The 27,994-nt window shown below is 41.3% G+C and overlaps 1 protein-coding gene across 1 annotated transcript; it reads right to left on the minus strand.

The window, feature by feature from the left end:
- Window positions 1–826: 826 nt before the first annotated feature.
- Window positions 827–27,938, minus strand: LOC308113364 (band 4.1-like protein 1; the record flags this gene model as incomplete). Its single annotated transcript, XM_080469610.1, has 23 exons — window positions 827–1,108; window positions 1,224–1,340; window positions 2,182–2,262; window positions 2,416–2,496; window positions 2,694–2,753; window positions 2,869–3,087; window positions 3,991–4,392; window positions 5,301–5,351; window positions 6,462–7,556; window positions 7,890–8,045; window positions 9,365–9,394; window positions 10,439–10,480; window positions 11,087–11,319; window positions 11,633–11,808; window positions 13,448–13,545; window positions 14,725–14,877; window positions 14,975–15,062; window positions 15,155–15,373; window positions 18,496–18,571; window positions 18,696–18,738; window positions 19,732–19,836; window positions 27,392–27,541; window positions 27,867–27,938. The coding sequence occupies 23 exons, from the start codon at window positions 27,936–27,938 to the stop codon at window positions 1,103–1,105; spliced, it is 3,753 nt and encodes a 1,250-aa protein (XP_080325736.1). The 3' UTR covers window positions 827–1,102.
- Between the last annotated feature and the right edge of the window lie 56 nt (window positions 27,939–27,994).

Genomic DNA, 27,994 nt, shown 5'->3' on the forward strand with positions numbered 1-27,994 from the left:
CCAAAGTGGTATCATATCCACCTGGATAGTAAAAGCATGTCTAAAGGCTGGGAGAGGAGAGAGAGAGACTGGGTTTCTTCTGGAACTTCAGCATTCTCAGAAACTACACGGCCACTGCTTGAATAATTACAATGGTACACTGTATATCACCCCTCCGAAGACCTACTCACTATGCAAACCTTTGCACACACTCACCCCCACACACGTTGAGTCGAGATACATGAAGCAGAAATAATAGATTAAAAGACAGAGGGAAGGATAGTAATCAGACTTCCTAACTTTGGTCCTAAAAAAGTACTAGAACATCTCAGAGGACTGCCATTCTTTCTACATGTCACTCAGAATGACTTTGTTCGTTGATGCAGGGGTGAGAACTCAATGAAGGATTTCTTCTGCTCTCACTAAAACCCTGTTTCACTGGATGATCTAACAGCGCTTGAGCTACATTTGATGGTTTATTTTGCTCATTAACAAACACACACAGAAAGCAGTTTTGTTTTTGTTTTTTTTCCAGCACACACAGCAGTAATTCAGAACAGCAAGATAAAACACTCACATTCCTAATTGATATCCCATCTGATTCAGTCTACAAGGGATAAGCACGCACATGACACATGACCTTGGATTATTCCACAGTGAGTTATTAAAACAAACCCTGTCTACATTAGAATTTAACCTTGGAGCAATAAAGACCTGATAATAGAGGCCCTGAGAGCTTTGCAGGGAATTTAATTGAGTCGCCCCTGGTTCCAGATGTTGGGAATTGTTGTGAATGAGGCCAATCAAAGACCAAGAAAAAAAATTCACCTTTTTTTTTTTTTTTTTTAAATTATGAATGAAACACCGCTCCTCTGAACAATAATGATTTCAATCATGAAATACTGAAACAAAAATAAAAGACTCATTTAAAAGTTGTCCTGTTTTGGCCGTCTCAGTGGTGAGCATGTGCGTATGTGCGTATGTGTGTGTGTGAACTTGTACAGCAGGCTTCATCAAAGTGCCACAGGCAGAAGTAGTCAGATCAGTTGGGATTGTTGGGTGGGAATTTCAAGTCGGGTACTGATGCCTCTGGTCCATTGGGGGGCAGCCTCGCCTCAGGAAATCAGGACTGTAGACAAGCAAGACGAGATAGTCCAACCTTAAACCCCTGAGCCTCAAAAGAAGGTCATGGGAGGCTAAACCCAGTCAGATACTATCAATTGGAGTCAGGATGGCAAACGTACCTCTGATGCACCGTGTCGATCCTCAGTGGACGATTCTGTTTCCCTGACAACAACGGCCTTTGTCACCTGCATGTCCGGATGCTGCTGCTTGGCTTCCTGTATTGCAATCGCCAGAGCCTGCAAGGGAAAGTGAGCAGCATACCTCAGATCAATGAACAAACGTCCAGCAATGATGGGCTGGCAACCTGTCCTGGGTGTTCCCTGTCTGCACCCATAGACCGCTGGGACTGGCCTCAGTCCCTCAACGTTAAATAAAGTGTCATAGAGAGTCAGTAGATTTTCACTTAAAGAGTACATTTGATAAAGTTTAAAAGTGGCAATTAAAAGGCTTTTCGGTTAAAGTATTATTCACATCTACAAGTTTTCAAAAATAGCAGTGAATATCAATGACTCATACCAGCAAGAAGGGATTCATTTTTTAGATAAAATCATGATTAAATAGAGATTTGTGCTAATATTTGTTTTATAAAAGATCTGTAGTAATACATTTGAAATAATAAAAAAGACATTTTAACTATTTTCTTTAAGTTAAAGCAACTATCCATGAGCAAACAGCAGTCAGGATTGGCCAATACAACTTAAGTATTCATGAATCTGAACAACAATAACAAATTTGATTCCAACGTTCATTCAACAAAGATTAATACTTGGCCCGAGACAGAACCATATGCGGTGTGACAGTTATGAGTTCATTGTTTGAGTTTCACTCTCGGTGTGCCGACAGTTGTCAGCTCTTTTTCACTTAAATTTTTAAAAACCTTTGTGCTAATAAAATATTCAGTAGAAAAGACAGTTGAATCCACATTAGATATTCCAGAGAGGGCTGGATTCCCCCGACCCCTCCAAGAAAATTGCCTCTTGAGTAGCAGTATCTACTAAATGTGTTTTTTTGTTGTTGTTTTTTTCCCAGAGAATCCACAGGATTTCATCAATGGTTAATTCAGCCATGTCGGCCCACCTGTTCTTGGTCTACATCGTCGTCTCCAGTGATTATGATCCTCTTCTCGATCCTCGTCTCTGAATATCCTCCTTTCACCGTCTGCAACACACAATACTTTGTTTTTGGCAGCTTTCACTCCAGCATGCGTTCGCTGTCGCTCTTCCCAGACATAATAAGAAATGAGCCTTAAACACTTCATCATAATTACACCTTAAACTGTGTGCTTTTTAAGTTTTATTTAGGCTTTGCTACCTTTGTGACGTGAGTGGTTGCTGAGGTAACGTTTTCAGTCACAAGGATAGGCGACCCCGCTGACTCTCTTCCCTTGTGCACCTGAGAGAACAGAACAGCTGTGAGCACAGCTCATACGGGCAGAAACCATCGGGTCAAACAGGGACCGCTCTCCAATCAAGCACATATTCATGAATTCATGTCTTCAGTCTCTGTAAGTAGGCTTAAACCCTGGAGATGTTCATGCAGCGAGCTGCAGGTTGAGTTAAAATTGGAGAGGTCTTGCTGTTAGTACTCACAGGGGAAATGCTCTGTCTGGTGGAGTAGGAGACTTCACCGAGGCCCCCGATGCCATGATCCTAAGAAAACAGACCAGCTCAGTACGTGACTCGTGTTATTCAGAGAATCACAACCGGATAGTGTGTTGTATCAATTCATTAATCCGCGTTATTTTCACCGCAGCAGGTGACCAACCTGATCTGTGAACTCGACGATGGTGGTGGTGACCTCCGAGCCGTTGGGCTGAGTCTCCGTCCTGACGTCCGTCTTCCTCACCATTGGCGTGGGCATGACATCACTGGCCTCCCGGCTCAGAGGGGTGACAGCGTGGCGACCGGACTCTCTGTGTGATTGCTCCCTGTCTATTGATGATGACACCGGTACTGACCTCTTTGGTTTTTTGGGAACGACGGGCTTAGGAGTGGAGAAACAAACAGGTTTTAGTGTCATGAGATTGTAGACCTGGAAGTTTTGTCTTTATCACAAAACTCAATGGGAAAATAGATTTAAAGATTAAGTTGAAACAAAAAAGAACAAAAATGATTATAATGTAAAATGCAGATGGGGAAAGGCTTAAACTCGATTCTTGGGCTGAGATATGGATAGGGGGCATAAAAAATATATAGTTTATGTTCTAACCGCTGGATAACAAACCTAAAACTAACCAACTGCTTACATGTTTCATTGCAGCCTTTTGGCTGATTTCAGAGCATTAATTCCATCAGAGCATATGTGTATTTATTATTTTCAGCTGCGCAGGCTTTGTACCAGTCAATCTCTAACCAAAACCCGAGTTTAACAACCTACATCATAAAACTTTGTGAAAGCTTGTAGCAAATATTTTAAACACCAAATCATGTCGGGTTTTTCTTTATGCGTTAATTTAAATCGTAATGGAAACATTTTCCCTGTTCAATTTCAGCATTGTTCCAAAATGTTTCATGTTTACACTGATCACAGGCAACCCAGAGCAGGAAAGCACAACCTTGATTAGCTGTCATCACACTTTGTTAGAAACATGCACAGCACACGGAGGGTAATATAGTCGTAAAAAGCGATTTGGAAATTCAGCCTTGTTTCCTGTAGAAACAGAACAAATATGCCTGCACGCTCACTCACTGGAAACATGTAGAGCTTTGTATGAAACAATGATTCATTGCTATTTTGCAGTGTATTCAGATTGCATGCCTCCCTTTGCTGCCCTGCGCAGCTGAAATTCATAATAATCAGGTGCTTCAAAAACAGCTGTTTTTCCGTCAGCTACTAGAAACACATTTCAAGTCCTTTAACATTAGAGACGGGACCTTTTAGATCTACCTGCACATCAGGTCGTTTGACTTCTGGCCTGACTTCCTCAGCCTGGACGTGTTTGGCTGGAGGGCTGCTGCTGACTCCTCTAGACAAAGGAGCTGCCACGAGTGGAGGCGGCGGCTCAGACGGGCCCTGCTGCTGGAGCAAGTCGATGCCAAGACACAGGCCGCCATCAGGAGAGAGATCTCTCCCTCCCAACTCTGTCATCCCCCTGGAAAACTCCTCCATGCCCGTGTGCAGGTCTGTGAGCACGGTGAAATCGACTTCAGCCTCCAGGCTGGACGTAGAACTGACCGTGATGCTGGAGCATTTGCGTTCGATGCCCAGGTGGGTTTCCTTCAGGTACAGGATCTCGTGGTCTTGTTCGTCCTCTGACACAGAGCCCAGACGTCTCTCCCACGGTTCCCTCTAAAACAGAAGAGTCATTATAGAACTCATAGAGTGCATTTATTTTGCAATCGGTGCTTCGGACCATGTCAGAGGTGTCAAACATAAGACCTGGTGGCCGAAACACACCCGGCATAGGGTTCAATCCAGCCTGCAGGATTACAGTCCCTGCATAGTGTAAAAATGACAAAGAAGATATTGACTGATTTATTTTCAAAGAAAGTATGATTTGGCATGAAAACCAAGCCACATTATCATTAGTGAAGTAGCATTACCATCACATCCATACTGTGAAGTTCCAACATGCCAAAGAAATGATTTTCTTTGCAGAATGCTTCTTACTCTGGTCATTGACAGACGTTTGCAAACATCAGTCTGAAGAAAAACACTAAGGCTGAGATCATGTTAGATCTTCTGGCAGATTTGGAGATTGAAATAATAGTAAATTTTGTAGTTTTGGTTGTAAGTGAATATGAGTGTCAGTGTTCCTGTAAAGTGCCGAAATTGCACTTTTTTTCCATCCAAATTTTCAGGTCATTTCCATTCTGGGAGAAAATGTAATTAATTAACGTTACATAAATTAGGACTTCTTAGTATTAAAACATTTGAATTCACTTTCATTTAAATTTGGTTGACTAAAAATTCATCTCACAATCATTATGTATGTTCACAAGAAGGTGATTTCCATTTTTAAATATTCTGTCACATATGTATTTCTTTACTGGCGTTTCCCTCTTAATTAGATATAAACTAACTGTGTCTTTAAAGAACCATGTAAAATGATGACATTTGGAAAATTAGCATCTTAAAACTAGAAACACTATTGGGAGCATCTTGAAGATGTGTTAAATACCTAATTGCAATGTGTTTACTCTTTTCCAAAGGTGTGGTTGAATAAGAAGTGAGAGAGGAGCTGAGGGATGACTCACTGAAGCTTCGCAGAGAGGCTCCTCGTGAATAGCAGGAGTGGGAGGTGTCTCCTACAGAAAACAGAAACAAACAAGAAGCAAATTTTAATGATCAAACTGATGGAGCTTGTATCAATTCATAGAGACACAGCCACAAACTGGAATCCTTCGGTATTGCTCACATGAGTGTAAGCCCGCAGGAAACAGTAGAAAGTTAGGACGTTTTCTATGCTGCTTGTGTAGCTCAATCCGTCTCCTTTCACTGGCAGTGCTTAACAGGGCAGTTTTGCATTTAAAGAAATGAACAAATCAAATTCATTCGTAACTTCAGGACTCGAGCTTAACTTCGAAAGCAAACATTTCCAGAGACTCCAAAGCTTAAGGCCACGGTCAGAAGCATGCACACAGAGTGTATTTCACAGGTTGATATCATTTAAAATGACTGAAAGTGCAATGGTAATGCCATGCACTGAAAAGTTTCATTTTCAAATCCCTTTCAGGGGAAAGGTATTCATATTCGTAAGTGCGACATATGAATGCCCAAACCCTGAAGAGGTTTGGCAGCTCTGCAGCCTGTGATTACATCTAATCGCCTTTTTCATCTTTTTGCCTTTGCTCCAGAGGTGCCAAGGCAGAACATTTGGTTCAAATGCCCTCACAGCCATTTACAAAAAGGATTCAAATCAGGCGGGGAAAAAAAAGAGGTTTCAAAGAAAAATGGTTGGAAAGGTCTTGCACTCCTTGCAACAGCAGACACCTTATTTGCACTGTGAGAATGTTGGAAGGAGAGACCAGGTGTTAACGTGACGAGTTAAAAAAAAAAAACCGCTGTCTGAAGCTTAAGCAATGGGATCTTTGCTTAAAGGCCCGCAGCGTTCTGAAATGGCCAAGCAGATGTCAAGCTTTGAGTAATAAGGGATAGAAGGGAAAGCAAAATGCTCCGTGGGCCATGGGCGTGAACTGACTCGATCAATGATGCGATGCGAAGGAACGTGAACTTTTGCTTTCTCATACACAGCCACATGACTTCTGAGGTATGTGTGGTGATTTTTTTTTTTTTGGGGGGGGGGGTTGTTTTTAGATGATTTAAAAACAAGGTCTGCACGACATTGCCGGAAGCTCATGCAATGCTTTACTTTCCGATGATTGACAAAGAAGTTAGAGGGGGGCAGGTGGTTTTACCGCTTGCTTCCTCTTCGCTGTTTCTTGGCTGGCCGTCCTGTAGTGGATGTGGCTGTTGTCCACGTTGCTCTGTCTGTCTCGTGACCATTGTGTTTTCAGAGGTAGAGTGCGGGGGGGTTCGTTTGGGAATTTGCAGCTGAACTCGGAGGCTTGTTGAAATGAATCTTCATGCGGTACTCCTCCTCTTACCCACTGGCCTTGCCCCATCGTATCACCGCAGTCTCTGAGCTCCTGTTGTCCCAACACCTCGTGCCTTATCTGTTGTTGTAGCTGAGTCTGCTGCTGATACAGTGCTGTAGTTTCATCGTGGTGTTGGGTTGCTGCTGTATTTTCCTTGGCAACATCTGAAGTGGATTGCAGTGCAGGATTATCATCCGATCTGCTTCCTGCTTCACAGGATCTGTCTTTTGATTTTGTCATCTGTACGTCCTCGGCCTCTCCGAAGAGGCCGCTGTTAGGCTGGCTTTGAAATTCAGGGTTTACAACATCTTTGTTCTCTTTATTCAAAGCTTTCTTTGATCTCTGAGGCTTGAGAGGAACTATTTTTGGGACTTCAGAGTGTGAGTTTCCAGTTTTGCCGAAATCTTTCTCTCCCCTGGGGCTCGGGTCTTTTATTTTCCAAGCCTCACAATGCCTCGCGCCACCTTCACTTCTGGCCCAACTGCTTTTCTTAAAGGAGTCGTCGGCCATGGGTGTTTCAAAGTTCTGAGGTCTTTCTTGATACTCATACTGAGAGCGATTAAAGTCTTTGCTCATTTCACCCCTCTGTTTGTCTGGTGGAGAACAGTATCCATTTTCTTGAATGTTGTTCCCCTCGAACATTGAATCATGATGTCCGTTCGTCGTTACTTCACTATCCAGAGGGTTTATATCCTTTAGCCCTGGTGGTCTTAAGGCCGTGTCCTGCTTCGGAGATGTTGAAAATCTAGTTCTCGAAGAATCCCAGGGTGTTTGGCAATTGTTCATATTTGCTTCATTCCAAGCAAACATGTCTCTACACACGGAAGAGTCCTCACTCTTTTCCCCTTTAGAGAAAGTCTCCGCTGTTGCTTCATAAGCATCCTGCTTGTCAATCAATTTGCCATCAGTGGTAGCCTATGTTGACATAGAGTAGACATTTGCATTAGCCTGACTAGATAAAGTGAACTTTAGTTTGTGACACTATTGTTACCCCACATTATTACTTTAATGAGTAATAAAAAAAAAGAAAAATGTGATAAAGTGGGGGAACTTAAGACTGCGATTGTTTAATACAATGGAAATGTTTTCTTCTGTGCTTTGGGTTAAATAAAATCACAGTTCTGACAGCACTTGAGAAGAAAGAATAGTGTTGGCTCACACCGATACATTGCATCTTTCAAGAAATGGTGACGTGTGTGAGAATAAAGGCAGTTTGATTTGGAAGTTGGAAAAGGACGTCATTCTTACTGCTTTGCGTTCAGGCGTTCCTCCTGGAGGAGTAGCTGACGAGATGCGTTTCTCTCTCTGGGCCATCTTGCTGTTTGGTTGCCTCAGTGCCCTCTTCAGCTCGTTGATGCTGGCCTGGTGCTTTTGTATCACATCGTCCGGCTTATCCAAGAACTGCTACTCACACAGCACAGAAAACAATTAAGTTCACAAATTAACCCTTGTGGAACTCCTTCCTTTGAGTGACTCTCCAGTCAGGGTCAGTTCTGCTGCTTCTATGTTGACAAAATAAACTGAGAGTTACTTTATGTTATAATACTGATCAAATCTTGAACTTTTTCAGTAAGGCTGCAGTGCATCATTATTTTGTTAATCCACTTAATGCTGTCTATGAATATTTACTACAACAACAAAGAGAGAAAGTTACAACTTTGCAGCTTACGAAAACCTCCCAGTCATGAATCACAAATTATAAAAAATAACAAATTATAAAGCTGTAGATTGTAAGATTTAAAGTGACTTCTGAGTCACGCTTCCTCAGTGTTACAGCAGCCAGCTGTTAGTCATTTCCAACAACTGAAGCACCCACCAATATTTCTTTTAGTTTTTAAGGCTCCTACACACTTATTATTTCAGCAGTCTGGTACGTTTATGAGCTGCTACACTTTTTAATGTGGAGTTTTGTTTTGTTTTTTAAATTTACCGTTAGACGTAAGTCGGCAAACATAATGACAATATCCTATATGTCATCTATTTACGCCACTGGTTCTACCAATAAATAAACAAAGCAAACAAGTTGTCCTGGTATAATTTATGTGCAAGATAAAAGGTTGGCACAGAAGTAGACTAAAATTTGGATGCGGTCCAATAATTCACTTTCTTGAGAATCTGCTCGTAGGGTGGCTTTGATGTTCACCTCGTTTTCTGCAGTTGTTCATTTTTTTTTGTCAGTTGTTGCTGCTCTATTTCACTAAAGTAAACAATCTATGACAATATCGCATTGTCTCTCTCTCTCTGACATAAGGCCACAGACTTTGAGCTTGGACCAATTAAATACAGTATATGCAATACGTAATTATCTGCTTCTTCCTGTACTGAAGGGAAAGAAGAGAGGTAATGTCAGTATCCATCTGTTCTTCAGGTACAATATGATTGATCTGGTTGCAACAAGATGGTTAGTTTGTTCATTTGTTTTTAATAGATTTCTCTTTCTGACATTTTAAATGTTTCACACTAGAAATATCACTTATAGTACAATCTAATGTTTCAGTACTTACTGAACACACAATCGCTGTAAGAATGAGGCCTGTAATTATACTTTTATCAAAGTGTATTTGGAACTGGCATTAATGGGGGGAAAAAAGCTTTTAACATGAGGTCCACTGCTATCGTGGTGTTAAATGATAACTGGCAGGCACCATCATGAATAACAAAAACACAGAGCACCTGGTGAGGGTCACACACAGCACATGCCAAAAAGAGAGGACAAGCAGTACCTCCTGTTTGGGCCGAAGGGTGACCAGATCCTTGTCCGATAGATGAACAGGGGGAATGTGAGATGAAGTGAGGGGTATTTGAGCAAAGCGGGACGGTTGAGAATTTGGGAGCAGGAGGAACAGATGCGTGCAGAGACAAAGAGGTAAAATGCTGCAGGTGAGTCAAAAAGGCAGGCAGCCACACCAACAGACAGAGACAGTTGACACCATCGGGATCGAGACCTTTGAAGCCATTTAATAAGCTGCCAAGAAGACAAGGACAATCCATTTTGTGCTGGCCAACTGGTAATTAATGCAGTCAGTTATTGACTGAACCTAAGTGTTTGGCAGTGGATTGTTCCCATTCTTCTTCATCCAAAGATTTGATGTGAAGGCATTACAAAACCACAAATGAAGAGTCCATTAAGTGACTAATGCATTGCCAATATTTCCTGCAAACAACAAACCAAAAACACAGCCACACATACCTGACGAGGAATAATGCAACACAAATATCTATCTGGGAAGCTTGTGTTGAATTCAAATATTTCCAATGGTTAACTAATTGGATAAGTATGTGTGGATGTGTGAGCCTTTCAGCAGGGGTACAAAGGGATTTGCCCATAGGGAAACCACAGATTCCCTGAGTCATCAACAAGAGATTAGGAGCCATCTGTTTATTCTGCTAATCAGAATCAATCGCTCCAATATCACACAGGGACACACTTGAAGATGCATGCTGCTAATGCGGTACTATCAAACTGAGAAAAAGCTTTTTCCCGCAGAGCTCTGAGATTTAAGTCAGTGGATGGGATTGAAAAGTTTATTCAACTCAGGTGTGACTCTCCACTGACACTATTTCCCAGTGGGCACAAAAGAAAAAGGGAAAATAAAGAACCTGAATATATGTATATTAAACATTTTGTGTCTATTCTTCTAAAAGTCAATGCATGCAGTTCCCATTTCTTTCATACAAAATAAAAGAAGAAGATAAATGACAGTTCGTGCTTCAAAAACATAGAATACAAGTGCATATCCTACGACAACTGAAACCACACAAAGCGAGACACAGAAAAAAATCCAAGGCCAAAATACCTCTGGCTTTGAGTCATATAAAGGCGAGCCTGCCTCCTCACCCTGTGAGAGGACAAGGTAGAGGACAGATATGTAAGAGAAGGAGAGCAGCAGTTAGCAGAGAGTGTTAATATTACGGCAGCAAGAGAACAAAACAGTTTGTTAGAGGCAAAGGTGCTGGGTTAGGGAAAATATGATCTGCAGCAAAAGAGGTTGAGTTGGATTCTGAGACAGGTGATTTATAGAGAACAGAGAAGAGGAGAGGACTCATTCTGAGCAGTGTCTGGAGAGGAGCGAAGAAGAGGGGAAATTAGGCCAAGGGGAGAAAAATAAGGACTGTGATTACAGTCTCAAATGAAAAAGAATGTATGTGTGTGTGAGGGAGAGATGAGGAGTGTGAGTTCAGGAGTGTTTCTTTCTGATTGGGGTGCAGGAAAGTGAGGTGAATAGTCTTCACGAACCAAGTGTTTCTCTGCAATCTTCTGAAATTATCATACATGTTTCACACGTACGGCATTTCAGGCAAACAGGTAAGTCATTATATTGACTCTTGGTTGACTGAGCTCAATTAGGTCTTCTTAAAGATGACCGGTAATGTTTCCGTACAATATCGAAAAAGTTTCAAGATAGACAACTAAATGAGAAAAGAAATTCAGATGTCTGTTTTACCTTGAGCTCTAAGGTTTTGGTAGGTGTTGAGGTGTTGGCATCAAATATGTACTTCTGATCGTCATCCGGCTCCAACTCCTGATCTGTGTACTGGTCTTGGTCCTGATAGTGATACTGATCGTGGTCCAGGTCTAGACTCCCCTCTTGGTCCAGGTCTTCTCTGGACATGAACTGTGTCCGTTCGCTGGAGCTTCGCTGGGACAGCTGGTCCATGCTGTCGCCCAGAGCTGAGGCTAGGAAAATGCAATGCAAATGAGGGATAACATCCACCGAGATCACTGTGAAAGCTTTTAAACTTCATTATGCTCTGTGAAGAGTTTAAGAGGAGGCATATCTCAATGAGCTTTCTAAATGCATGAGACCTCATTTTTATTTTCATTCCTGTGTTCATTCAAACCAAACAGAAAGTGGAAAGCACTCTTTTCTCTTTGAAATATTTGCACCCACTGATTAGTCTGTTTTCTAAAAATGAAAAAAGGAGCCAAATTACAGCCACACAATATTATTCAGGACCTTGCGGGTACTGTCCTTGTCTCCACTCCTCACCTCCATCGATGCTGCGAGGCATCATGTACCGCTTGCTAACGGAGCGTTCGAACTGAGGGGCAGGCCTGTCAATCAGAGCGCTGGCCTGTCTCGTCTGAGCTTGAGTTCGTCCACTGTAACGGAACTTGGAGCCGATCACCAGGAAGCCCTTGGGAGGGGGCTCAGGGGAGACCAACCTGCAGGAAAATTCGCTCTCTGTAAATTCACCACAGATGTCACTGCTGAATGTTGCCGCAGTAGTTTTAATAGAGTTTTAATATGAATGTCCATTTATATTCAATATGAACTAAATGAACCGAGTTGCATTGAGTTTTTATGCCGGAGTTCATCTGTTCAGAGTTAAATGAGTAGCCTGATAGCATTTTAGTTGAGTGTTATTAAAAAAGGACATCTCCCTCATTTACTGTGACAAAACTGCACCTCAAATGTACAAATGCCATAGAAAATAACTTATTTCACAACAAACTTTGGCTCAGTTATAAGGTTATGAAATCCCTCAAGTAGGATGGCTAAAGATTCCCTGGGTCTTCACCGTGAGGTTCCCAAGCAGCCGGCAGGGCCTCCGGGAAGTCAATGTGCTGAATCAAGAAAAAGTCGCCCCACATAATCCCACAATATGTTACATTTGGCTGGACTGCAACAGCGGTGTGGGCTCAAGCCTTATGCTGTAAATGCACTCCGGCAACTGAGAGTGTGATCAAAGTTACACCATTGTGCTAAATGACTGATAATCACAGTGACACATTAGCAGTCATTTTAAAACAACACGAATCTAAAACCAAAAATGAAAACACAGACGAGCTTAAGTGTAATTAAATGCAGCATTATGTTTTTATCTGCACTCCCGCCCACTGGTGGCAGCACTGTGCCTCTAATATGGTCTGACACATAAATAGAGAAGAAATATAAGAAGTAGTAGAAAAAGAAAACAAAGAGAAAGGCCAGGGCAAATTTTTTTTTTTTTTAACATTTACGTGTAATGTTTTGATTTAAAAGCTTTGGAGGTCATGATGTGGCACGATGGTGGAGCTGCTGCAAAGAAATACTTGAGAAAACCTGCTGAGGCTGAATCAGAGAAAGCTTGTGACAAGTTGAGTACTGTTACTCCCAGATTTACAACCATTATTGATTAAACTGTGCTCTGAAATATATGTGTAGACTAAAAGCTTCATTTTGAATGTCAAGAAATGCTTCCCTGATCTTGTCTGACTGGAAAGAGTCCATTTAAATCGGTTGTGTCCAAACACAGTCCTGCATGTTTTAGCTCTCCCTGCTTCAGCATACCTGATTCCAATGATGATGTCATCACCAAACTTGTGAAGAAGTCCGACAATGAGTCCATCGCTGCATTCAGTTGTGTTGCAACTGGGAGAGACCTAAACCATGCAGGACGCTGGCCCTTGAGGAGCGAATATGGACACCCCTGATTTAAATCATTCATCATTGAAAATGGCATTAAGTCACTCTCTCATATTTTTGGCATAGCTGGTATTATAGTATCCTTGAAGCTTTGCCTACAAAAGACAATAACAAGAGTGATTTATATTTTGTGTGTGTGAGGGTAAGAGATGTACTTGTGTCTTTCTACTTAAAACACATAAGAAAAGAATGTGCCCCGAAGTGCTTTCAATTTCCCCACCACCATATTCCAAGTAAATCATGCAGAAAAGTTCCCATGGAAATTTGACGGATCGACACGCTTGCAGGTGACATTTGAACAATACCTTTGTTGTGCGAGGTGTTGATGGTACATGCAGGGTGGCGTGACTGCAGTGCAGAGAGTGATTGTGTGTACCTACGATAAGCGAGTCCTACCTGAAGAAGGTGTGGTGCTCAATGCAGACTTTCCACAATCGCTTCGAGGCCCGATGGTTGGGCAGCTTGAAGCCTATGGTGCTCTCAAACTGTTCATACTGAGTGGTGAGACGAAACAGTGGAGATGGAGGAGGAGGAAGGCGGAGGAGGAAGGAGGAGGAGGAGGTGGGCAGGTGAAGGAAAAAAAAGGAAAGTGAAGGAAGCAAGTGTGGGGAAAGATGGAAGAATGGCGGCAGGGTGAAATGTGTTTACTCCGCAGCAATGAGAAAATCAATGCTTTTCTGTTTACTCATAAAAATATATTCTCGCGTCTCCTGCCGACATGTCGTGTGGATTTTCCATCTCTAACCATCCTATAAATTTGTCTTTCATGCACTCACTCCATCAGGTGTTCAGTGGAGTGAACAGGAGAAAAACGCTTTCGAATCAATATGTTATTAGCAATATAACAGGTCTTTAAACATTAGGAGGTGCAAATTCACAAATACTTTTTTTTTCTTCCACACAGTAAGTCTTTGGGGGACAGTTCAGAATAAAATGGTTTTAAAACACAATGATGACCCTCCTGGCAAATCTGAAGTGGCAGCTGACTTAAGAGGATAGGCCTGCAGAACAAAAGTATATGCACAGTGAGGGCGCCGTATTCACTATAAAGATGTCAGTGTCGTTTTAACAGTGGATTTAAAATCCTCTGTAGATACCCTAAAGGCCAGAAAATGAGGGGAAAAAAAATTTGAATAATTTCAGTGAGTTGAAAACCATGGTGAGCATAATGTGGCTCTAACGCCTGCAAAGAAAAATCCTTGAATAAAATGCAAATCCTCATGGCTGGCTAATCACACATTAAAGTCAGCATGGAGGAAGACAGAAGAAGGACAAGAATAAAAAACACGACCTATCAGCCTAAGCTGTGAGAACGGTATCTGTAGGGGCTATAAATAATCGAGTGTCCTGCAAAAAAAGTGTACACTCTGCGATTACAGCGTGGTTTGCGGCAGATAAATCTCAAAAGTAACACTTTTATCAAAGCATGAAATGACTATTTATGCTGCTTGGACGAGTCAAAAGAGGCAATGATGTAATTTTAACAACTGTGAAACCATGAAATAGAAATGTGAAGTTGGCTCTTTACCAAATGATCCTTTATTCCATATGCCTCAGCTGTGCCGAAGTGACTCTGATCTCTTCTGGTGAGTTTTGCATGCAATAATTGCTCAGTGAGCTCATCATAAGTCAAGTAAAATGGTATATAAAAGTTAATGACAGCTTTTATGTACCTCTCCGGGGCGGATCTTGATGTAGAAGTTGCTTCTTTTGTAGGAAATTTTCAGGATTTTTGGCCACGCGAACCGATTGATTCTGAGGCGGTCTCGGTAGATGAGCAGACCGTTCGCACTCACACCGAGCATAATATCAATTCCTTCTGAATCCTGGAAAACAAAACGGCATTACAAAAAAAAATAAAAATCTGAAACCCTACCGACAGACGAATAGTGTGAGAGAAGAAATACTGTTAGCGTGAAGTACTTTAGCGTGATGCAGGTCCACTCCGTACATCGAGAGCTTCTTGGCATTTTCTAAAAAGTTCACCTCTGCTTCTGCCGGACTCATCCCTCTACAGAACAGCAAATGATTTATTGTCTTTCATCAGATCCTCCGCTGATAAATGGCCCTCACTTTATTTGCTAAAGTCACATTTTCTCCCACCTGTAGTTGTGGTGCAGCTCCATCACCCTCTCCTCCAGCTCACGCGTCTGGTTGGGGGCGAAGTGGAACTCGCTGACGTAGTCTGGGCCATGTTCCTCGGGGTCGTAGTCTCCTAGTTCTGCCTGGACAGTGTAGGAGCCCAAAAGGGCGTGGGTGACAAAGGAACATGGGAGACGACCAGATAGGATGTCGTCTCTCAGCTGCAGGCACAAGTAGTACCTGAAGAAACAAAGGAGATTAAGACCATTGAGTTAAATATCAAACGTGTATAAACATCTAAAAACTAACGTGCATGACTTTGGGAAGGACTGTGGTTCTGCAAAACTAATCCTAATAGCTGGCAGTGAACATGGGGAGAAACTTCCTGAACGTAAGCTTGTGAATTTTGTTGTTTTCGAAATTTTATCGTATTTCATCGGAATCAGTTCACTCTCGCTCATCTTGGCGTGCAGAGTTTATCTCATAAAAGCAGTTGACTCCTACTTGCTCGCTATTAAATCATTTTGTTCACGCCAATTGAAGATATTTCAAGTTGTTAGTCTCCGAGAATGTAACTGCCAGTCCAGTAAAAGTTGTGGTAGAAGTTTGTTTTTGGAGCTCAACATGTAAACAGGTAGTAAGAAGCAATATCTCTTAGAGAATAAATGCTTACTGCTTTTCATCTCTAAATGATCTCTAAACCTCACTGTTATTAGAAGTCGAGCAGAAGTTGGCTGTATTAAAAATACAGAAAAACAACAAACCTCATTAAAATATTCCCACATCTCTTAATATGCTCACATTATTTGGTTTAAAGGTTTAATCACTGTATAAAAGTCTGACACTTTGCCATTGTTTCAGACTACAGTTAATTTCCCAAGACTTTGTGGCTGGAAATTAGTTTTTTAGTAGGTTTAGAGAAACTTTCCACTTTTGATTAATTAAAAAACAAGTTGCAGCTAACGCATATTCATTGAGGTATTGCTTTTGCACAGTAAAGGTCAAGTATTGAGAAGATTAAACAGAACAAACACATATCATTACAGGCTTAAAAAGCAACTTGTTCTCACAAACTACCCAAATTGTTGCGTGCGTTGAAGAATTTCTCTGTGTTTTGACACCACTGCATGATATAAAATCCTTGTAAATGGTTTTGTTTTTAGTGTCAAGCCCTTTTCTATGTGAATTATTATTGATATTGATTTTTTATTCTTTCTTATCTGATATTTTTATATTTTATTCTAGTAATAGTCTATTCTGTGTGGAGCAACGCTGTAAGGAATTTCCCTCTGGGATTAATGAAGTATTTTCTATTCTATGTTAAATGTTGCTGAATGTGGGTCACATCAGTCCATCATGTGTGTTGTTCACTTCCTCTGCTCCCCCCCAAAAAATGGCAGGGTGACACTAAATAACACAGAGTGACCCATGCAACAATTTATCATGGAAATCCGTGCAAAAGTGAGAGAAAGTAAATATAAATTCATATGTTGAACATTCCCGTCACTAATGTCTACATCTGTGACGGATCACATGAAACAGTAATTGACTGCTGTGTCCTTGGATGCAGTACTGTCGTGACTATGCCTGTTGCGTGAGTTATGATCTGAAATCTATTGTGGCGCTTGTGGACTGTCTGAAGCTGGATTCAGTGGCGGCTGCTAACTTAAGTCGAATGTGTTTGTGGTACTTAACAGTCTCTGAAGAGAGAGCAGCGACTGCAGGCCCGGAGGGGGAACATCAGTATCAGTCAGTCACCAGCTGCACTGCTTAAAGCCAGCTAAACTCCCTCACACAGTACTCAAGTGTGTTTAGAATTCGATATGAGTGCATTTAAATGACTGCCATTATCTTCAGTATTGCGTGAGTGTGAGAGATAGAAATCTACTTGTATGCCCGATCGGAGAATACATCTATATATTTGCTATGGATCAATTTGTTCATGCATTTTTGTCTAACACACTACCATCAGCGCTATTTGTGAATTATAGCATTGCATTCAATTCAAACATCCCCAACATCCTCGTCTATAAACTGTATCACCTAGGACTGCCCACTAAAACCTGTAGCTGGATTAAGAACACTTTGACTAACCATCAATTTCATACGGAACCCGAGGAAAGCCAAAGAACATGGGCCTCAATTTTAGGGGACGCAGTCCAGAGGAACCTCTTCACAGTCATCACCACAATGGCACACCAACACCTGCCCTTCCTGAGGCTCTTGACGAGGAACAGTCTGAGCACACAACGCCTGGCTGTTCTACGGTTCAGCTACTGAGGGCATCCTGGCCTACAGCATCACAGTCTGCACAGAAGACTATTGGATGTCCCCTCCCCTCGCTCCAGGAGATGGCAAGACCCGAATATCATCAGAGACACTACACAGCTGGGGCACCATCCCTTTCGCCTGCTCCTTTCAGACAAGGGGGAGCAGTCTCTTGAATACAGAATGACAAACATTCACCCACAGTTTCTTCCCTCACTGGAATGTATCTCCTGAATGCACCAAAAAAGTGTCAACATACCTCACATGGACACCCCTACAAATGTGCTATCTCTGCATATCACATGTACAATGTTACTTCCATCTAATTTACTACTTCACAAATGTGGTTCTCTTTTTATTTAGTCCACTGTGATTTTACTTTTTGTAATGATTATGTTTTATGTTTATAGTGAGGGGCAACACTAATCTCTTTGTCTTGTGTACAATAATGACAATAAAGGCGTTTTCACGTTGACTTTGACTTAAGACTGCTTGTTAACCGTTTTGTTGGGATGCATGCTTCTCGTAACCATAACTTGTCTGTTTTTAAATGTAAATGTCTAGACATTTACAATAACTAGAACATTTAAAAGCAGAGAGACAAAAGCACAGAAACAGAGCTTTTTGTTCATATACTATCATTAAAGTGTTTCAGAATGACTGTCCAATACAAACACGATTCCAAAGTGCTCCTCTGAGTTTCTCAATGCGGTCACAAAATCAGTAATATGGAAGAACTGCAAGACCTAGGAAGTTAACGTTATTTTGTTAAAAGGGGAAAAAGCACTTGTGAAGATTTTAAATATAAAATTGAAATAAATCCAGGCAAAGTCGTAAGAGGGTTTAACTATTGTTTACAACACACCTACGTGGTTGTTTGACTCATAATCATCATGCCTAAATTAGATATTTCATTTGAATAGATTCACAGGCTTCTGTTAGCAAGATTATGTAGAGAAGCGTATATCGTATTTAAGCTGTTCTGTTAGTGAACGCTTGGCATATATCAGTATTAGTAATAAATAAATAATTAAATACAAAAAAATTTTTTTTACTTATTTTGATAAACTTCCATCTTGTGTAATCAGACCTACCTGGTGATGTCTTCAATGAGCACAGATGGGTCTGGAGGGTAAAACTTGACAGAAAATCCAAAGATCCAAGAACCAACTGTGAATAAAGCACCAGCATGTTGTTTTTATTGACGAACGTCTATTCATTCCACTACAGTTTGTGTGTGGCTTTTGTTAGACTGTGCTTGGGTATGTGTGCATAGTACGTGAGCTGCACTTACCCCGAATTTGCTTCTTAATCTCTTTGGAGGGATCCAACCAATTCTGATAAAGGAAGATTAAAAAAAAAAGAAGAATAAAACAATCCTCTTTGAGAAACTCGACCCTCAGCAAAAACATCTATATTCACAATTTTTTAAAAGCTCTATTTAAGTACTGAGTGCACTTGCATTTTCAAATCTGTTCCCCAGTTTAACACTCGATATATTCATGCAACAAGAAATCTGATAAAGGCTCCCATCAACACACGTACCATCAATATTGGTGCTATAAATGCCAGTTCAATTCGGCTCAGCCTGCTTAATGCCACCTAAGCTTTCATGGCTGCACTGTGGACCCTAAGCACCGGTTTCAAAAGGCCAAACCTCTATAATCAAATTTTAAAATGTTAAAGGCTCTGTATGTCACTCTCGGGTCACATGTGGTTACGCACGGATATGAGATATGAGGGCAACCAAGATTTCACTGCTTTACAACACCTGGAAGACCATTCAGTTGAATGGGTCAGGCAGCTGAAAGCTTGTTGACATTTGATCTGAAATTGCAGCCAAATAATCCTGCTAAAAATATCCTGTGAGAGCAGCTTCAAACAAACAAACAACTGAGATACATATTGGCCTTGAAGACGCCAAAGCTATTAATACAACAATCTCTATCACTGCCACATTTATGATCTTTCTGGTATTTAAATGAAATTATAGACTATTGTGAGTAAAATTCTATATCATAGCTTATCATAAAAGTGAACGACTCACCAGATCAACACTGTGCTTTATATTTAAAGTTAAGGAAACTACTGAATGTCTTATAGCCACACTACACTCCCAGCACACACAACTTTCTGCATATGTGAAGTCTTGTCTTGCCTGCAATTCGGGTTAGTTTCTAACTAGGTATCAAACTGCTGCCCTAACTTTGGTTAAACTGCAGCTGCATTTGGCAACAGCAATGTTAAAATCTTAAGAGTAAAAAAAAAGCAAAAATAAATGTCCTCCAGTATCCAAATATGTTTGTGTGTGTGTGTTTTGTGTGTCTGACCTTGGAGCTGTCTGTGTCCTGGAAAGTCAGGCCAAAGTAGTCCCTTTCCAGCAGGTTCAGATGGCCACACACCATGTCCAGCAGGGTCTGGCCCTTGGCAAATTTCTGTTATATACACACACACACAGGCAGATATGTGTATAGGTAGAGACAGCAGGTGTGCAAAGAGGTACAGGTTAAGATTTCATAAACGTCACAAGCGGCAGAAAACCAAGTAGAGACGCTAGAATATGTTAATGCAGATAAGAATGTAGAAGACTTTGCTTGCCTATTAAGGCCTTTATCTTATAACAGCAATGGGGCTTAAACATGCTCTACTATTGTCCCACTTTCCCTTTTTTAAAGAATACCAGTGACTCCTGAAATTTTTGTGGATTTATTTAATAAGTGAACGAGTATAGTTCATATTATATGTGTATTTTAGTTCTTTGTCTATAATATAAATAAGTCAAATATATCTTGAGGATGTAAGCAATGGTTTGAGGGATGCTTTCTGTCTGTCCTCTCTCCTGCTGAGGAGGAGGAGCTGCACTCTTCATGCCTGTATAAGGAGAGGACCGGCGTTTCGCATCAGCTGCGTTTGAACAGACCACACCCATTTTTCTCTCTCTCTCTCTTCAACCCTTCAGGGCTGAATTCAAGGCCTCTGTGGGTTGCACAGACAGGCTTGGCAAAAGCGCTATTTACACACACACACACGCACGCACGCACACACACGCACGCACGCACGCACGCACGCACACACACACACACACACACACACACACACACACACACACACACACACACACACACACACACACACAGACACACACACACACACAGACACACACACACACCAGATTCATCTCCTAGGGAAACCTGGCTCCTATAGCGACAAGGCAACCAAGCAGCTGTTACCATGGCAACAGAAGTAATAGGTCCCTTCTGCGTGTGCATGAGCGTGCCCTCTCACTTTCTCCTTATATGGTTACTACAAGCCCGAGATGTGCTAAAGTCTTACCGCACAGTCAGCATAATTTTACAGACATTTGGAGTGGTGATGATTTAACCATTTAAAATTGGACCCCCACCACCCCACCACCCCCACCACCCCACCCCCTCTATCTCTCACAGCTGGTCGGATGATGGTTAACAGTGAGCCTGCATGTTCACATTGCTTCACCATAGACCAGCAAGAAAACCAGGCTGTTATGGGTGAAGCAGCAATAGAATAATGCTGATTAACAGTCAAATGGTGCTGTCCGATTTTTGGGGAGTGAAGCATATATTCGATTTCCCAACAAACGAAATGGCAGCGTACATCTCAAGTGGTCCCCCATGCATGGCATCCAATTCTAGAGCTGCTGATGAGATTTTTTTGTCACTCCAATTGGATCCAATCACATTTCTGTAACTAGTCCTTTGGTCTGATTGAGTTAGCAGCCATTTGGTGTAATGCTAGAAATCCTTTTAGCTGATCCCTGCAGAACATGACAAGGAGAGACCGCATGTAGAAGAGACAAAAAAATGGCTGGTCATATCCAGAGGAAATTTATTGAACTTAAACACTTAAACTAATGAAGAGGGGGAGGGGCAGTATCGATCAATCATGGAGCTATATTTAGTTTTAAGCCTGGATAAACAGAATCTTTAGAACAGCCTTCTCCAGTGCAGAATCAATAATCCTACCTTACATACACTGGGAAAAATATCACTTTCAGAACTGCAAAATTTACTATTGACTCAATAACCTCTCTTTATCTGATGTATTATGGTGCAATATGTCAGGGGATTTGTTTGCTGTCACCTTAAGCATAACTACTACCTGCCTAAACCTTAAAATTAACTTCATTTTCCATTAAAGTATCTCCATGCCTTCTGAATTTATTTACTTACATGACGTTTTTTGTTTTCATACTGAACTTTAGTGGATGCAGTTTTCAGTGTTTCAGTGAGTAAACAGTGAATTTACCTCCAAACATAGTAGTTGACAGTCTCCTTAATAACTTGTAAACGCACCGGTCTCGCACGAGACCTCTGTAGTTCTTGTTGTTAATTTACCACTCATACATAAACTATTCATCTCATTTAGAGACTGATTTCCCATTTCAGAGCATACAAAGGGTGAGATGATTCATCACAGTGATCATGGATCATTTCTCAATTGTAACTCGTGAGGTTTCTGATGTAGTTCTGCAGCTGTTTTTGGATGAAAAGCAGGCAAGAATTTGTGTGTATCTGTCTGTCAACTCCACAGGCTGAATCTGAGCGCTGGCTAAAAAAGTGTTCTGTGGTTGCCTTGAGCAAAATATATGACACAGTTGAGCCTTCAGAACGTCAGGCTGCATCTACTCTGACCTCCGCAGAGATGAGGAAGTGGAACAAAACACTTCAGAGGAGTGCCTTATTATAGGGAGAAATGATGCAAACTTTATTGTAATTACATTGGTTTATCATCCTTTTCGCTTTATCAAAACAGAAAATTGAGCATTGAACGTTTCCTCCAAGCAGGCACTTTAGATCTACGTGCAGCATCCTGGACTTCAGGTGATGGTTTGTCCTGTGGAAACGGTTGTTACAACATCATTTTTTAGCTACTGTCGCTTCTCTGTCCCAACATTCAACACCAAGTCAAGAAATTTTTGGAATACATTTATTTCAATAGCACATAAGAAATATTTATTGAAATTAAGTATTTTTCAGATACTGAACATTTGACCCTCCGTTGAATTTCAGGCCACTGACAACATTCGGAACAGTGTGGACTACAGAGTGATTAAGTTTATAGTGATTGAACATTGGATCAGATCAATAACTAAGCCGTTGTGAGCCAGACTTCCTTTGAAAAGCAGATATGTTAATGACAAGAGACATATCTTGTTAAATATAGAAAAAAATATAAGACAATTCTAATCTGCCTCAGTTTTCTTGGGTTTCAAGTTAATATGAGAAGAGATTCCTCATTCTGTGGGAAACCCTGCAGGCAGGTAGTGCAACAATGCACTCATTAAAACTATTAAGAATCTTTCTCAGGCATCTGGAGAAATAACTTCATGCAAGAAACAAGGCCAGAAACCAATAATGAATAGTCATGATATTTTGGCCCTCGGGCAGTACTGCAATAAAACACACAAACAGACACACGCGCGCGCACACACACAGCTCAGTAACACCTCTGAAAACTATTGTCTGTGGACCCGACACATCACTGCCTCCAGAAGTGCTAGTAAATACAGTGTAAACAAGATGGCAAAACCATATATTGACAAGTTGCAGGGATACCAGTCTCCTCCACACCGAAATGTAATATCCAGGCATTAAATAAACAAAAATATTGATTAAAAGAATTATAATTCTAAAGTCTGGGGACAATAGGAAAACATATCAGACATTTCAGCAACAAAACAACTCACTTTCCATCAACAGGGAACAGGATCACAATTTTTACCACATTTCTAATTTATATTATGTAATTAAAGTGTTAAAAAATTTAAATTCAAAATGTATATACAATCAATAGCCATACATCTTATGGATCCTTGCAGTGAATGTGCCCAGTTATAAATCAGCCCATCGATCAACAATATTAAACATGTAGCTTTGTACTGCAACTTTAAAGCTCTAAACTGGTCGGCCCATTATTCAGATTTGACCACCTTCTTCCATTAGAAAGCAAAAACAAAAGAAAGGAAGTCCTGAACTCTTGAGAATTTTTTTTTATTAGTATTATTTAATCATTTATCACTCTAGTAACTACGTTTGATAAATCACATAAATCTTCTTCTGTCTTTGAACTCACACTGAAGCATATTAAAATGTCTTATTAGATATTTAAACAACACACTAGAACGGAAATGCTTATTTCCCTTGTTTCTGAAATAGTGCCCTGAAGGGTTAAACTAGGTCAGTGTGTGTCCTCAGTTTCTGAAACACTTCCAGGTTGCCTTCCCTTGAGCAGCAGAACCAACTTGTTGCAGCTCTTTTAACGTGTTGTTCTTAGTCTATGTAGGCTTAAAAGAAATTTACAGAGCTGATTTGTTTCAGATCAAGTTTAGCACTATTACTAAAGTGGGCCGGAAACGTCCTTTTTATGAGTCGGATTGCAAAAAAGGAGGTTAAATGCAAGTGTGAAAAAATGTCCACAGTCCGAATGCTGTTGTACATGTGTTTGTAATCTGGAGCTTTGAAAGATCAGAATGCAGTGACTTCAGAAAAGCAGTCCCCAAATAGCTCTGCCTCGCTAATGAAGTGGAAACTCACCGTCCCATGTGGTTAACCAGCAAAAATGCACAAAACCATCAAAATAATAATTTGTATCCGCAGCGAGAACTGTTTAGCCAAAGTTTAACTCATTTAAATGTGAGGACATCGGTCTCCTCCGGATTTTATTTAAAGAGGGTTTTCAAATTGTAGGTTTATACATATGCCAGAAGGTAGGAGGTGGAGCTCGTGTTGAATGGTGTGGCCTGAGGTTAAGGGACCGACAATAAAGAGTGAATGCACTGCACTTGGTCAATATCTATAAAGTCGGAAGCCACACATCAATAGGAGGCCCAGGCTGCTCCTCCATTTTTTTTCTAGGTGGGACCTGCTCGCTCGGTGGACATCATGACTGTAATTAAAATAATGATTTCGCTGCGTTCATCACTCTGACCCTGCTTGCCTCCTTTCCATTGCCGACGCGCTGATATATGCACTCCCATTCATAGTGCATTACACAAACAGGCACTCCTGGGCTCTGCCTCCTCTCCATCTTTCTCTCCCCCTCCTGCCCCACTCTTCATCTTTTCCTCCTCCCCTGCACTCCTCCCATTCTACTATCTCCCCAGTCAAACGTAGGAGCGCTCATCTGTCAGCCGTATGGATTTCTTGTCAAAGCCTACTACATCCAGTGTCAATGGCCAGATGACCTGAAGAAATGTGAGCGTATGCATGCATGTAACTAAGAGCGGAGGACAGTTGGGGGTTGGGATAATGAAAGAACATGTGAGTCCTCGCTCAGGATGCCCGACATATTCCTCCACTTGCTGGCTCTTGTAAGTAAAATATGTGAGGTCAAGTGGGAGGCAGTAAGCCATAAAAGGAATATAGTTGACATGAATGAGGCTGAGGGGCCAACAAGCTAATTTCCAAGCACATCACACTCCATCAGCGGCAGCAGCCAATGGGGCTCCGGCGCTGTTTTAATGCGAGCAGAGGCAGCTCGGCAAGCCCTGCCGAGGAGCTCCCACTGGAGTGAAACACCCCCTCTGACATCCCTCAGAAGCCATTCCATTCAAAGAGGAGATTAATTTTCTGCAGCACTTGATCATGGTGTGGGCTACTGTGAAATTCAAATAAACCATGAGTGGTGGGGTTTTACCGAGCCTCGGCCGGCTGTTTACAAACACAAAATGCTACCGAGTCACGATTTATGGAGGTCGGGGATTGCTCATCCGAGCCTTCCATCCCCCACAATGCAGAGCTTGTCTCACCTCCATCCACCCGTCACTTCTTTCTCTCTGCATTTCCTGACTCAGTAGCATGTATTACCAAGTGGGACCAAATTCCACTATGCTGAGTCAAGTGCTGCTGTTTAAATAGGGGGAGATGTACACCATCTTCATTTAGATGCAATAAGAAAAAAAAAAGGGGGTGAAATATAAATTATCGTGCACAGCACGATACAAATTTTCAGCACGTGTGCATTTATGTAGGAAGAAACAGCCAAACATTATTTTACCCACACTGCAAAACAACCTTTTTAAATCATTTTTCCAATTACATTTCTGCACATTTGCAGAGTTGTAAATGCTCAAACAACTGCCAGAGTACAGCTTTGGAAAAGAAGCTGTGTGCTATGCGGTAAAGATTTAATTATTTATTTCTGTATTTATTTATTGGTGGTTTTAGCTGCCATAATAATTTTGTCTTCACAAACAAATGCAGTAACCAAAGTGGTATCTCTACATTGGGGCCTGATGGAGAAAGAACAACAAGCTGATTGTGAACCCCTTGTTCGTTAAATCTCAAAGAAAATATCGCTGAACTCAATTTAAGTCAATGCAAACTGTGTAGATTATGGGCAATCCCCATAGATGTGTATATTATTGTTTCTGGTAGCACAAATGACCAATCTGTATTTATCACAGGAGACATAAAGACTGAATTTAAAGACTAAACAATAGCCACATTGTGTGTGTGTGATCTGTTACACTGTGTCACACAGATCTGAGTCAGAGCTACTCGAGCTGCTGTAACCACTTAGCCAAAAACCCAACACACTATGTTACATAAACATAGCGCTCAATAATAAGATCAAATATCTATTCATAAGGTCTGTATGTTTCCATGAATTACTGTTCAATCAAAATTGAGATGGACTCTTCAAGACGCAGACCACATAGTGGTGTAGTGGTCAGCACTCTCAGCAAGCTCATCTCCGGTTTCAGTCTGGGCTTGGCTGGTCTTCCTGTGCAGAGTTTGCATGCTCTCCCTGTGTGGAGGTGGCCTGTTTCCACTTACTCTGATTTCCTTTCGCAGTCCGAAAACTTGCATTTGAGGTGAAATGATGAGTCTAATTTTGCGTGTTATTGTGGAAGCAAGTGAGTGTGATTGTCTTGTATTTGCCCTGATATTGATACAGCGACCTGTCCAGTGTTTATCTTGCCCTCACCCATAGTCTCCACTACATTCAGAGAACAGGAGGCTAGAGTTTTAATGTTTTCTTTCATCTTTACCTCATCTACAAAATGAAGTTTGAGTGATTTATAATTTAAATGTTACATTGACATTGTGATGTTTTTTGAAAAATTATTATTAAGATCAAATGCAAACTTTTGATGCCGTCCAATAATCGGGACCAGAGTCTAAAAAACGGTTTCATTTTAATGACAAACTGGCCAACAGATGTGCGCTCATGACATACCTTACTCACAAAGCAACACAAAGCACGTTGAAATTGTGATGTGATATTATTACCGGCTAAAAGATTATCAATAACTTACAAATGTACAAAGCCATCAAACCAGAAGCTGGAATTCCTCCCATCTCCTGCAAGCACACGGTGCTTCTGAGGCCCGTCATGTCCTGTTAGTTCCTCTTAGAACTATTTGAATGGCGTGGAGTTCAAACGTTAATTGAAATTTGATCGCATCATATCAGAGGTCGTATGAATATGAACACACTCGTTCCACTTGTTCGGAGCAATCACACTGACCCAGCTGTCCCACACAATCACATCAATGTAAACACATACAGTATGTGTTTCTGTTATTCAGTCTGCCTCATCATACTTATCAACTAATGCCGAACACAATAGGAGCAAATAAACACAACATTTAAAGACATTGGGACTTTTCAGATATCTTCAGTTTACCCTCAGGGTTCCTCGTGCGCCGATGTATTATTCCTATTAAATCAGGTAGATGAAAAAGCCTTTGAAGAGGTGACTGAAACAATCGAGTTATAATCCCTTATTGCATCAGAAACTGTGATTGCACCCAACTTGAGCAATACCTTCATGCTTATTCATTCGTCTTTCTTTTTTCTTCTTTTTTTACATTTGACTGCTCTTGCCTTGTTTGACTTGTGTCCGACTGTAATAATATATTCAGTCAAACCTTTCCTCAGACTCATGCACCATACTGTCTCCCCAGCATGACTTCCAACATAGATTATACAGAATGGCAAAGCGTACCTCGACTCCAGTCTCATAGTCTGATCCGTCAAGTAGGGCGACTTTAATGGGGACGGTCTTGGGCCGTTTGTTGGTTTTCTGTGGGGATTTGGAGGCTTTGCTGGGGGTCTTTTCTGAGCTATCATCCACATCCCCTTGGTCCTCTGGAACCTGGGAGAGAAAAATCCTTCCTCTGAGTGTGTGAGCTTCGAAATCACTCTACTTTGTCTTTCACTTAAAATATTTGAATTCTGAGTCTCAAGACATTTATGTATTTGTCTAACAAAGTGATTTAACTCCAGAGTCTTTGATCACAGGAGGCAATCATCAAATGCATGATGTAGTGTAAGCCGCTCCTCTAAGATGTTAAGTTACTGGCGCAGGCAGGGCGGGCTCGCTGCCTTGCATATCAAACAGAAAGCCGGAAGGGCCCAGAGTGATTGAAAGACCTGAGTAAAATGATCTACAGCTCCTGTGTGTTCTACAGTGCTCCCACCTGATTGGTTCTCCTGGCGTCACCCTCCATTGCGGTCTTCATTTCCACCGCCAAAGCCTTCTCCGTTGCCATAGAAATGGATTACAGTCCTGCAACCACACATAAACATATTCAGTCAACATCAAATA

The sequence above is a fragment of the Lipophrys pholis genome, assembly GCF_963383615.2.
Source record: "Lipophrys pholis genome assembly, chromosome: 8".
NCBI lineage: Eukaryota > Metazoa > Chordata > Actinopteri > Blenniiformes > Blenniidae > Lipophrys > Lipophrys pholis.